This window comes from Mixophyes fleayi, chromosome 1 (genome assembly GCF_038048845.1).
Source record: "Mixophyes fleayi isolate aMixFle1 chromosome 1, aMixFle1.hap1, whole genome shotgun sequence".
In the NCBI taxonomy this organism is placed as follows: Eukaryota; Metazoa; Chordata; class Amphibia; order Anura; family Limnodynastidae; genus Mixophyes; species Mixophyes fleayi.
This window is the reverse complement of record NC_134402.1, coordinates 198,258,366-198,272,226: the sequence shown is the minus strand read 5'-3', so window position 1 is coordinate 198,272,226 and position 13,861 is coordinate 198,258,366. Positions and strand designations below refer to the sequence as shown.

At 38.1% G+C, this 13,861-nt stretch overlaps 1 protein-coding gene across 5 annotated transcripts in view; it reads left to right on the top strand.

The window, feature by feature from the left end:
• Nucleotides 1-13,861, top strand: part of NFIC (nuclear factor I C) — a 130,006-nt gene that overhangs the window by 62,486 nt on the left and 53,659 nt on the right. For 3 of the 5 annotated variants that reach the window (XM_075204752.1, XM_075204750.1, XM_075204751.1), the window contains exons 3-6: nt 5,373-5,444; nt 5,570-5,644; nt 8,981-9,104; nt 12,240-12,364. In XM_075204752.1, coding sequence (XP_075060853.1) covers nt 5,373-5,444; nt 5,570-5,644; nt 8,981-9,104; nt 12,240-12,364 — 396 coding nt within the window. Of the gene's footprint in view, nt 1-5,372; nt 5,445-5,552; nt 5,645-8,980; nt 9,105-12,239; nt 12,365-13,861 lie in introns of those variants that run through there. The other 2 variants (XR_012690838.1, XM_075204753.1) reach the window with 2 other exon arrangements.

Genomic DNA, 13,861 nt, shown 5'->3' with positions numbered 1-13,861 from the left:
TGTCTGGTAATTTTGTGGTGGTTTCCTTGTATTTTATATCTTTTATATTTTTAATTATATTCAATGTTTCATTTTTGGTGTTTAATGTGAGTCATGGTACCAGGGCACCCTGTTGTTTTTTGCCTTGGTAAAATATGTATGAGGGAAGATGCCTATGACTCCTGCCTCAAGTTAGCGCTTACCGAACTAGCTTGCACCTGTCACCCACCCCCTCGTGGACCTGGGAACACACTACAAACCATGGCAAATATAAATTAAATATAATAAGTAAATTTATTAATAAAAGGGATTAAAAAGTAGTATTAACAGCGGAGAAGGTAATATAGGGAAATACCGGCACAGCAATTATAGCAGGGGTTAACTTAATCACATTACAGTAGATGTAATGACAACATGCAAGGAATACACATATAGCACTGTATCAGGCCATCAGTGCCACCCCTGGGTATTCAATCTGGGCTTGTATCAATGTTATGGCAGAGGCTCTTCCCTGGCACTGACGGAGAGGCGGCAGTCATTGTCACTCCATATGATGGAGCCACAAGGCCTGTAGAGATGAAGGTGAGGGCTTGAAGATACTCACCGTCCTTCTGTAGCGCTCCAATCTTCCATCAGTCAAGCAAAAGCTGTAACCCCTGCCAGTCCTGTCATTTAGCACATGATCCATGAGAGAGGGAGAGCTTGTCCCTGCCATGGTTCTTATGTGGTCCTGTCTCCCAGCCCCCAAGACAGGATTTTGCTGGCATCCCCGATTGGCACCTCCTTAGCCTCTGGGCTGAATTCTCATTTTACCTGGAGATCTCATTGCCAACTCTTATCTCTCTGAACTGGGTCACAAATCAGGCTCTGCCCCTCTCCTTAGGGACCTCGTACTGGATGTGCTTCCCGGATGTCTGGGATGTCAAAAACGTACACAATAGACCTCCTGAAAAGTAGTTGCGGGATGGGGCCAGCCAGACACTGTTTCATGATTTAACCCTTGGGCTATTGGGCTGCAGAGTATTGCTTCTGGATGCCTGGCATGTCCTCCATACAATAGCCGGGCTCCTGAAGCCTCTCTCGGCTAGCAGTAGTGGCTTAATCTTGGGAGCAGTCTGCACTTTTCACTGATCTGGCGGTTCCCAAGGTGGCTATTGCTCTTTTTGCAGATTGGGTACCAATGTCAACACAAAATACGGTTAAAACAGACATAAATCAAAAAGCATGTTTAAAGCATACAATACACATCAGTGACAGTGCATTGGGGCACATATACTGGGTATATCTAAGGGGTGGGTGTCCCAGCGGGAATAACCTTTACTGGAACATGCTAATTGTTACTTCCCTGGATCCTGACAATTTTTGGTGTTCAAATCTATGGGGGCATACTAGGGTGCCCTACAGAGACACAAAGGCACCATTTAAGAACTCTAAAGGCATAGTACTCGGGAACAGACATTGCAATAGGGGCAAGAGGGAATACCATCTGGAATGGACCTGCATTTCACATATGCCCAGTACCTTACTCTCGCCACACTGTGTTATTGTGAGAATATCAATACCTATATAGTACTACAGAGGGTGAAATAGCTTAGAATTGAAGGACCAGTCAGGTAAATCTAGGAGACATCTAAAGCTTTTAGGGAACCTGGTAACATGTACCTATTGAGAAGTACAGAAGTACCCCCAAAAACGTATGTAGCAGCAACAACTTTTTAGACAGGTAGTTACCTAGGTCTTGTCCAGGCATACTGCCCAGATTAACACCTCTCCCACCCATACCTGATTCATGGGATGTGATGGTAACCATTGTTCCACTTAGTAGTTCTTTGTGCCAAGAACCCCTCCAACATTCTACCTGAGAGAGTAATGCACATAGCAGCATTAAGTAAAAACGCCATTTAAAAGTTCTGCCTGCCCTCATTTTTGGACCAGTGATTTCAATGTTTCCATTTTTCTCTTAACCTACGTCTCATTAGAGTGTCATTTATGTTTTAAATAAGTCTTGCACATTTTAATATTATTACTACATTGGCAATTGTGTGCTAGAACTGCAGTTTCCTGAACAAAGTACACCTGTATTTTGCAGAGGGTTTCCCACCTGCATTAGTCAAAGGTGATCTCTACTAATACACTGAAGTCACAACTTGCTCAGAATTAGGTGCATGTCATCACAAATGGGTAGGAAATGGCAATGTACATCAGGTTTTCAATTCTGTAAATAACCTTTAGAGGCATATCCAATGGTGTTACTGATAGCTTGAAATAACTGCAGTGCCATGCTTTGCTGTTTTAGCTTTTTGATTTGGTCACCGACATCAGGTGAAAGAATGTTTCTTTTTCTGGGTTTGGTGGCAAGGGTTACATTGCAAATTGATAGTTCTTTCACTCAAAAATCAAAGGTTTAGTTCTCTGGTCCCTAATGCCACTACATTCATCTATATAATTAACTACATTGAATCAAAGTATGTTTATTTACATGTCACTGCATCATTTTTTTGTTGCTCTATATTTTGTTAGTTTGCACTGTCATATATAAATGTCCTGTTAATAAATGTTTTGTTTTGGGAAGGTTTAGTTTCAGCCAAAGAAGCAAGTACCCTGTATAGAGGGTTGAGTTGTGCAGTTTATAATAGAGTACAAGGAGTAGGGGAGGCTGAGTGCGCAGTGTAGGGGGATGTGCTGATCCTCTGCAGGGAGGACAGATGTGAAGATCTTGCTGGTCGGGATTGAGAATTGCTGAGCTCAGCGTCTGCAGGAGCGGGATATTAATAGAGAGACGCAGAAACAGGGGAGGGTGGGGGAATGATGCTGCCTGGGACAAACCAAATAGGTGTAGAGGGAATCAGGAAGACCCTAGAACTGAGGGAAATCACAGACAGAAATACCTGTCATTTTAATACTGATAATGACAACGATGAAGAGTGTAATCAGGGAGAGACAGACAAGTGAAACTATATTGAAAAGTATAGTAATGAAAATAGTAAGAGAGCGAAGGCAGAGGGGAAGATCGTGGAACAGAGGAGAGATCAGAGGGAACTGGGACACTACCGTAAATAGTGACATAAAAGGAGACTGGTGCATGTTAAGTAATAGGAATGGCTTAATAGAAAGTGGGGACAGTGAGAAACGGTCGCGGGGAAAATCGGGCTAATTGGGGCAGATGATGAGGAAAATGCTGACAGAAACCTGAAAACAAATCAGAATATGATACTTTTAAAATAAATGTGACAATGGTCCCAACTCATGGAAAATGACATAGCATAAATGAGCAGTGCAAGGTATATAGTTTTGTTTTACATTTCTTAAGTAGGAAATGCTTCTTTATTTTAGATAATATCTTTCCCAAGCTAATGGCATGCATTGAGTGAATATACTATTCTTTTAGGACCAGTGTATGTTTTGTTTGTACTTGTTTACAGCTCATTTATTTAACCACTTAATACCCTGGTGGCTTTTGTCTCTTTATAATCAGATCAATTTTATGTTCTGGAAAAAATTCTGTATCCTTGGAAATGACTTTGTTATTTTCTTATATTTCCAGGAATTTTTATTTTTTATTTTTTGGGAGGGTCGACAGGTAGGACTTTCTTATGGTAGGATAATGGAATGAATATATTTCTATTTAATGGGCTCTTTAGAGGGAAAAATTGCCCCACACACTTTGCCATAATTCTTCTAAAAGCTTCTTCTATCCAAAGTCTATTTCTTGTACTACTCGTATGTACTCATATTTGTCATCTTTATACCTGAGATATTTGTGTATAAGGATAGCAAATATTTGTGATTTGAACAAGGTTTAACACTGTTATCGGGATCAAAACCAAAGGTATACATTTTAAGTTTAGCAGTTTTTTCTTTTCCTTTGAAGCTATGTGTGAAAACACATGGATGCAAAGCATCTTGATGAAATTAAATTGTTAGGGATGGAGTAAGTGGGGATAGGGCTAGGACAAAAGCTAATAATTATAAAGGTTTGGACAGCATGAATTCTGAATGATATTTATGCACTTGTGCATAACTCACTCATGCAAATTGTGTCAGTGTCACAGAGAATACTTGACATAAGTTGGGGGATCAGGTGGAGAGATAGGGGCCATTTGTTTGTAATTCTATTTTTCTTTAATGTTTTAAACATTTTTATTGACCTTTTTTGTGGGGGGGTTTTTATTGGGGGGGGGGGGGGGGGGATCAAAGAGGGATCTGACCTCTACCCCTCTTGCACCTATACAGCAATAGATCAATTTTAATACATATGTTTTGGTGACTGGTATGCTAACAATAGATCACTATTGTGAGTTATATATTAATGCAGATAGAACTCAATTAGCTTGAATTGTCTAATACTGCTATTATTATTATGATGTTTATTATTGTCTTATTTTTGTTATATATACACATATCATTTTAGAAATCACCAGCATATTCTACAGATTTTTAGTGGTATCGGATCAAATATGTAGAGATATTGTTGACTCCTTGTCTTATTGGTAAGAAAGAAGCTTAGATAATGGTTTAATTAAAGAGGGACATGCAGAGTGGGTGGAGATGTTTTGACTCTTATGAGAATAGTAAGCTTGGGTACCAGAGAAAAAGGATATTGGCAAAGGTTAAATTGAAACTTATTTGTGTGTGTTAGTTTCAGCTGTCTATTGCAGTCATATACACAGGAGTACTAGTATGGTTCTGACCAGCTTGAGCACATATAGCATAAAACATTGCCTGGCATAAACAAAATTTGTAATGGCAGCAGAGCTAGCTGCAATGGGGAATAGTACTCATGTACCTATAGGGGCTTTGGACTGTATGTGAGCTGGCCATACCTGGCTGTCACATTGCTGTAGTCGTCTGCCCTTGTTCTCTGCTGTAAATAGCAGTGAGTGATGTTCCACTTCAGAGGACAGATCCAAATAGCATTGAGTTTTCTGATACTTCTTATTTGCCAATTTTGGGATTCCATCCCCCTCTACTCTAAATAGCCTCATTTATTATACCATGAGTTGGTGATCCCTTTGTTTTACCCAGATTTGTCGAGGAGGATAGCTGTCTTTTGATGTGCCGCTGTAGACCCAGAGCATCTCTTATATTCAGTACTCTGAAGCACCTTTCCTCTTCAAAACCCCTGCTCTATTGTGGACATATTTATGAACCTAAAATTACAACTTTAAATATATATACAGGATATATGTGTGTGTATATATATATATATATATATATATATATATATATATATATATATATATATATAACATATGTGGACACGTAGCTTGTCAGATTTCCTATATATAGATTCTTGTCTTTTGCCCTAGTATATGTTTGGAATTTTTTTATATATATATATCTCTGTTGTGTATTTGTGAAAAATAGTAATTTCAGATTATTTCTGTGTTTAGATTCCGAGCAGGACAGCAGCCCCCGGACAGCTATTGGCTCAGACCTGGAGGACACTAAACCAATCAATTTGGGTAAGTGAGCTTTAGTGTACATGCACTGTCCCATTACTCTATTCTTGGATAAAGTGTGTATGTTCAGTGTGCGCCTTCACAGTTGTGTGTCTCTGATTCCTGTCACAGCTGTTTTGTCTCTGCAGATATGACAGATTTCCAGGAGAGTTTTGTCACTTCTGGTGTTTTCAGCGTCACAGAATTAATTCAAGTGTCTAGAAGTGAGTAACAGACTCTTATTAGAGTAATTCTAAGATCTGAGGGAGTTCTCTTATGTATGTGTGACAGTGAGCCCCTTTTCAATGCACTTACCTTTGAATTTAATTTGTGAAAGATATTGTTCTACTGTGTTTGTTACGCCAACATACATAGACATATTAGCACATTTGCACAAGGTATAGAGTGAACACTCTGCTTTTGTTTATGACATTGACATACTGATTGGTACAGTAAGGGTATGAGAGAACCCTGTCTCTGGCACATTATTTCATATGTATGGATTAGGAAAAGTAGACCAACCCCAGACGGGTAGATTTTTATTGGCTATATACACTGCTAATAAACAACCTCCAAACATTATTCCAAGTATTGCAGTACAATTATGACTACACTACAAGCCACTTTCTGTGATACTAATTTAGGTGTATGAATGAAGAACTGACTGAATAACCTCTAATATGTGACAAACTGACAGAGCAGTATCTTTCCTATGGTGTAGCTGTGTATTGAAGCCAATGAATCCGTAATATCACATCATTACGTTGCTGAGCTTTGTGTCTTATGAATACCAGGCAAGTAAACATATAAAGGAAATATTTATTGTATCAGATGGCAGGTTCGAGTCTGTGCATGTGTGACCATCTCAAAGGCACCTCTGTTATCTCTCAGTAATTGAATGCAGAAATACATCTATTTTGTCTCACACTGGTAGGCTTAAATAGTCCTTCTTTTAGATGTAACTGGAGTAGTGAAGACCTTAGTCTTTGTGAAACACTGACTGACTGACTGACTGACTGACTGACTGACTGACTGACTGACTGACTGACTAAGATGAATTTCTGTTAAGTGACTACAACTTTCTCCGGTGTGCAAGCTCTAGTCCTTGTGTCACACTGCTTGGGTGTGGAAAGTCCTGTTGTAAATGCAGCTCAGAAACTGAAGCCCCTTCCTATATGTATATATTGCTCAACTTCAGTTTTTAGTACATGTGACACTTTCATAATAACAAATGGCACTCCTATTTTATAAAGCAATCATATTCCTCTATTATTACTGTATGATATGTTAGGCATAATCAACTTTCTTCACTATGTGAGATGCTTGTACATTAATATAAGCTATGTAAAACAGATACCTATCTCCATCTCTCTATTTGCTGAGCTAAGAGTTTTCTTCTCTTCCTCCTTTATTACAATGATGCACAGAAGACATCCTGATTACTGAGGACTTTTCATTATTTTCATTACATTATCATTAGTTTTTCTATGAGCTACATTTGCTGCTGTGCTGCTGCATTTAGGTGTAGTAAACATGTCACTTCAAATTCTACGACAGGCCATTCAAATTGAAGCTGGTGGGAGGTGTGGCTGTGTCTGCGTCCAGGTCTACATTGGTCGTATTTATTTTAGAAGGCCATTATTGTACTTTGCCAACTCCTTGCATGCCCCTTACCTCCCCTGATCTATTCTATAAGTTCAAGGAATCGCATAAGCAAGATGCAACTGACTCTGCATACAGACTCAAGCATAAGTATTTTTTGCAGTAGTGAAATATGTCATTTATAGGGGGATATTCAATTGACGGCGGTGTTGCCGAAAACCCTGCGTTCCAAAAATATTACCATTAATATGGTAATATCTCGCTGGATTTCAGCTCGCAGCTCCCTGAAATCCCTGAAATCCAGCGAGTAAATTAACGTATTAACGGTTTTCCCGCGCAGGATTACCGTAATAACGGTAATATTTTGGAGCGCAGGATTTTCGGCAATCCCGCCGTCAATTGAATATGCCCCATACAACGGTACTTGAGTCCCTTAATGTGGAAGTCTTTGCTGTGTAAATGATATACACAATTGGCAACAGTAATAGGCTACTAAAACAAGCATACGAAGTACTGCAGATGTGTGTAAATAAAGTAACAAAATAAAATAGCCTTTCTGTTTTCAGTGTTTGTGTAATGTTATGTTTATGATGTTGATAGTATTGTCAAGATATGTTTATGAAACTAGCAAATACATGTTGTTATTTTTTGATGGGATGTCTTATGCCCACCTGAGGACGGTTGTACTGGGGTTGATTCTGCTTCTCTTGTCTCGGCCCGGTGAGGAGTCCAGAACAAAGTGGTAGAAACCAGTTCCTGGGTTCTGGTCATGGTTTCAGAATAGATAGCGTGAAAAGGTTTATAATCAACTGAAAGAGAGAGAGATTGTGTGACATGATTAAAAATGGCATACTAATAAAGTAAAATTAGAGTGAGAGGTTTTATATAGTGAACTATGACTGTATTAATGGATTGTCTATGTGGTGGACAAAGGAAGATAAATTAACATACAGGAGAAATAAGGAGGGGAATATTGGGATGTAGGTGGTGGACAAATGTAATTAGATAAAGAAAGAGTAATGAAGATAAAGTGGTAAAGGGGGAAAAATTATCCAAAATGAGTAACTCAAATTGCTAGATATACAATAGAAACAGGAGTCACAAAGTGTACTGATGCAGTGATGCAAATTGTATCCAAACAACATTTGATCAACTAGTAGCTATTTCAGTGACTTCTGAGCCACGTGTTAGCACCACTCTAATATCAATCTAATATCACTACTGTTGCTTAATTTACTTATCTTTGTTCACCGTCTACACACCAATATACCCCTCCTTATTTATCCTATCTATCAATTTAGATCTACACTAGTTCATGGAATACACCTCAATCCGTATATTGCACTCCTGCTCTTACAATAATAGTTACATATCCCCATTTCACTACTGTAAAGCTACCTCTACTCTCTTAATGATATACTCTACCATATGGTTCTCACACTATACTATCTATTTTATTTTACTTTATTGCTAAGCCGCGGCTAATCACTTCATTCTTTCTCTTGCTTTCTCCTATGTTAGATATGGCTTATTACATAGCAATCACATTGTATGTTTCTGTTGATCATTAACCTTTTCACATTTTCACCCATCTATTCAGCCACCATGACCGTAACCAGGGACTAGTTCCCACTACTTTGGTCTAGACACCTTACTAGACCCAGAACAGAGGAACAGATATGGGCACACTAGACCTCTCCACATGGGCACACTAGACCTCTCCACATCGGGTGGGCACAAGATGTCAACTAAAGGAGAGCAAAATTCCACCCAATGCTCCATGGCAACAATAAACAGCCTTTTTTTCAATCTTGATAGGTGGAGCACTGCCATGTTTATAGCACACACACAATTCCACACTAACAAAACACAATGGTTAATCCCACTGCTGTAAAATTGAGAGTATCATCTCCAATGTTAGATATCTTGTGTGTGACATTTATAATTTCTTGTTGCAGCCCCAGTTGTGTCTGGCACAGGTCCCAATTTCTCTCTAGGAGAGCTACAGGGACACCTGGCATATGATTTAAACCCTGCGGGAACTGGGATGAGAAGGACCCTACCCAGTACATCATCCAGCGGGTGTGTCATTTGGAGTGTATGAATTACAATTATCTGTGTAATCTAATGTCTGTATGTGTATCTATTACAACTATTTAAACATATCCTGGCAAACGTGCTACAAACGATAAATTAATGCTTTACCTTAATACAGAGAACAACAACAAAAATCACAATATATTAATAAATATCTTGCACTAAGACATAATTAACTGCTATTATAGAAATGCATAACTATAGTAGAAGTGCTCAAAAATATTGAAGTGGTTTGATATTTGAATTTCACATTTTAGACATTCCCAAACTTATTGTACAATTGTATACAGATTGCAGATTCCAGCTTGTAGTTCAAAATTTTTGGCTCATGTTCCCGTTTGCAGTATTTTATTTAATTATGTGAACTGTGAACATTGCCATTCACCAAAAATATTAAACATTTATCAATTTAAGCTTCAAACCTGTCTGATCATGTGTGAACTGGCTAGACCATCGTCAATTATGGTCGAACCTGTTCGGCTTTTACAATATTTTTAAGAATTGATCAAAAATGTGAAAAATTCTGGGATTTTTTTTTTTTATTAAAGGTATTTTCATTTTTAAAGATCAATTTCACTCTTAGAAAAGTTTTTTTTTTAATATGATTTACCCACCTGATTTACCTTTATCAGAAATCATGGTGTCTCTCCCTTGGGACTTCCTTTCTCTGAACGACTGGGAACCCCTGATGACAGCGGGCATCTGCAGAGAAGGACTTAATGTACAGACCAAGCCAAACTTCACAGTACAAATTCAGTCTAGCATCCCGCTTAGTTTTTCCACCTGTTTAGTCTGCATTTCATATATAGCTACATACGCAGACAGAATGATATGATGGAACGTGGGCCTGAGATATCTCTCTGCTTTATGTTCTACTATTGAATTATCCTTTATGGAGGCCCATTTTCATCAGTGGTCCTCACCATCATATTAAATGGAAGTCCAAGGGGGAAGGTCCCCCCATCAATCAGTCAGGGGGTTGGATGAATCCTTTTTAAAGTGAAATTAACTTTTAAATATAAGTGTTACTTTACGAACTATGGGCCCAATTCATCAAGGTACGTGTCTGCCGATTTTGTGCGTATCGCATGCAAAAAAACTGGCCCTATGCAACTAAGTGCAGCAATGTTCACTACATTTACATACGCAAATGACACTTACTATAGCCTGTGATTTGTGGGAGTGAATGGGCAGGTAAGGGGCGCTCGCATGTAGTCAATGTACAGTAAGGGTGTGCCAAACTCAAGCGCACACAGTCACGTCCAAAACAAGCTTTATCATCTTAAAATGTTTGTTTTTGTGCCGTACTTCTTGCTCCTGCTAAAGGGCTAGTCTAAGTCCTGAGTACTAGTGATGACAGTCTCGTATGCATGCTATAACATGTGTTCGCAATCAGGAGCAACTGTAAAAATTTATTTTATGTTCAGTGGACATTAAGATCATCATAATAAATGTATTTCATGCAAAAAAAATTATTAAAAAATGAATGACAGTTTTGTCATTAACGCTTATACTATTAACAGGTAACATTAGTTCAATAGTTTTTTTTCTACTCTGCATTCTTTTGCGGATGTATATTCCCCATAGGCATTGGACGTCTCCTGCAGCGTCTTTTGTGGTAGAGCACAGCAGACCTACACCCGAATTCATCAGCACAAGTATCTTCAGATCCATATCTTGTTGAATTCGGGAGTACGCAGAGCCGATTTACGTGTGTATTCAAACAACCACACGTTGTGCTCAGTATGCGTGCCTTGGTTAATCAGACCCCGTCTATTCCAAAACAAGAACAATTGCATACATTGAAAATTGTTTACATTATTTTATATACATATATATATATATATATATATATATATATATATATATATGTACAAATAAGAGTAATGCTTTATTGTTTGAAATTAAGATACATATGTAACATTATTCATATGTGGTTTTGCTTTATAAATTGTGTGAGCTGCTCTAATCAACCGTTGTCCCTATTTCTATTCATATTTTATTTACTCTGAATATAAAGAGGGATTGCCATATTAAAGTGAAAACATAAGGCTTATTATAAAATAACAGTATTTAGCGACTGTAGTTAGAGAGCAAGATGTTAAATTTGAGTTTGGACCTAAATGGGCAAATAATATTTTGATAAACTGTATAGAACTTAACAGCCCTGGTTATTCAATAAATGAATTAAAAGATGTTCAATACTTATTTTGTAAAAGTTCATCCCACTCAGGCTCATATATAATTGCTTTTAAGTGCAACATTTTCACTGAACAAGTGCAACCATTTACAAACTTACTTTTATTGTCTAACTTGCAGTAGAAAAATAACAGTTAATTGCTGATTGTTTGTTAGAGTTCAATTCACCAGGTCATATTTTGTGAATGAAAGGTGCTATAGCCACCAGCATCAATAAGGCTAACCCTTCACCCAAAAAAAACATTGTGGGGTAGATTTACTCATCAGTGGCAATTGTATACATTAATTATAATGCCCTGTTATTATATAAAATACTTAGAGAGCCATCTTTAAAAAAAAAAAAATAATAGTTACCTTGATCAAATGTAATCCATATGGGAAATAAAAAGAAAACGACGTTGGAAACGGACAGCTCACAAGGAGCACCTGATACAAAATAAGTCAGCACGCCTACTTAATATTTACGCAACCAATCAAAATCTGTCTCTTACCTGTGATTGAATGGTGTAAGAGACCACTCCTGGTTGCCTTTTTTGAAATTACTTTTAGCCTACTTTGCTTTTTTTTTATACAATTTTTGGAGACCAGATCGATGAAAGATTCCGGAGGAGTTCCAGTTTTACTTTATGGTGGTGATCAGGCCTCGAAAACAAACTCTTTTGAGGATCACCATAACTATTGGTGAATCAACTTAATTGCTAATTAATTGCCAGTAAGGTTTACACAGGGTAATCAGAAAGAAAGGATAAACTGTAGTAACGTGAATATAGAAGAAATAAAATGAAGGATCACCAGAAAGGAATACAATTATATACTTATTTAAAATGAAATAGCAAGACAGATTGATGAAAAAATACTATTTTATCCATGTGTCAATATCAGTGCAAGTGCATAGTTACATTGTTACTGTTCTCTGTACAGGAGTAAGAGACACAAATCTGGCTCTCTGGAGGATGATGTTGACACAAGTCCTGGAGGGGAGTTCTATACATCTCCATCTTCTCCAACTGGGAGCAACCGAAACTGGACCGAGGACATGGAAGGCGGTGAGTTTGCAAATAGGTTTGCATTGAATTGATTCATAAAGTGGCATGTGTGAGGAGTTGTGTACTATAATATGGGTGTTCATCAACAGAACTACACAGAGAAGGGTCAATTAAGATCAGGTATTCATTGGTCATTAATGATCTATTTCATTCTGCAATGGTCTTATATTCAGGTAAAGTATGGCAGAGCAGAATCTGTTATCTGCCCAGTGCAACTACAGAACTTATGCCAGCTTCAACCAGGTCAAGCTTGTTCCACCACAGTACAATATAATATTGATTCCAACTTTTTACTATTCTTCCAGCCAGGGGCGGATCTAGAAAAAATTTCTACCCCGGGCGATTTAGGGGGGGGGTGGGTGATTTAGGCCCCGCCCCCTTTCTGCCATCTAAGGCTGCCAGCGGCTGCACACTATGTGCAGGTCCGTTCGGCAGTGACAATGTGCTGCCTGGCTGCTGTGATTGTGTTTAAAACAACAATCAGAGCGCCGGGCAGCACATTGTCACTGCCGAGCAGACCTGCACATAGTGTGCAGTCGCCAGCAGCAAGCCCCTGCTAGGGGGAGCGATTGCCCCCCCTGGATCCGCCACTGCATCCAGCACCTCGAGCCCCATGAGACATATGATGTTTTGAGGAATGCTTTACTATTTTTATTTATATAGTGGCGATTCAGTTTGCAGCACCAAGAACAGACATGACACAATTAGGAGGGGGCTATAAAGAGCACATTAATGGAAATAGTGACTAAATGTTAGAATACATGGCTCATATTTATTGGTTTAAAAAATGGACTCACTTTTATGCTAATTTTCTGAATTGGACAGTAGATTAATAGGTACTTTCTGTTTCTGGGATTTTACTGCTTCTTGCAATCACATTTTCATTTCTCACTCATATTTATTTTGTTCACATGGGATTGAACTTTCCATTGCTTTCTGTTTGTTACTTCATATGTTTAGCCTGACAGCTGTCATGGGAAAATGATGGAATAGCACATATAACTATATGCAAGACCGATATTTAAGTGCTTACTCCTGATATCTTCATCTATAAAAAAGAAAAATAATATAACCAACCAACGTTCTACTAGTTGTAGTTAATTAAAAGACACAAAATTTGCTTCTTTTATTTCTGTGAACCCAGCTATAAATTGGGACACTGAATCTAGTAGTTCTGATAAATGAAGCCAATCAAAATTAATGTTAAAATACAACTATCTTTCCCCAGTGGTGGAAGTATCATCTATAGGGGAAGCACTAGTGGATTTGATATTAACTAATAGAAATGATATTATATCTAATGTACGGGTAAAGTGGCATTTGGGTAACAGTGATCCTATGACAACATTTGACCTTTTGTTTTTAAAAGAGATGTTTTGTAGGAGGGCTCAAAAACCATCAGGCAAGATCAGAAAGGATCAATTTAGTCAGAGACGTGTTAAAGTGCATATACTAGTATAGTATCCTCTCAAACAAAAGGACAGAGGCCAAAATGGT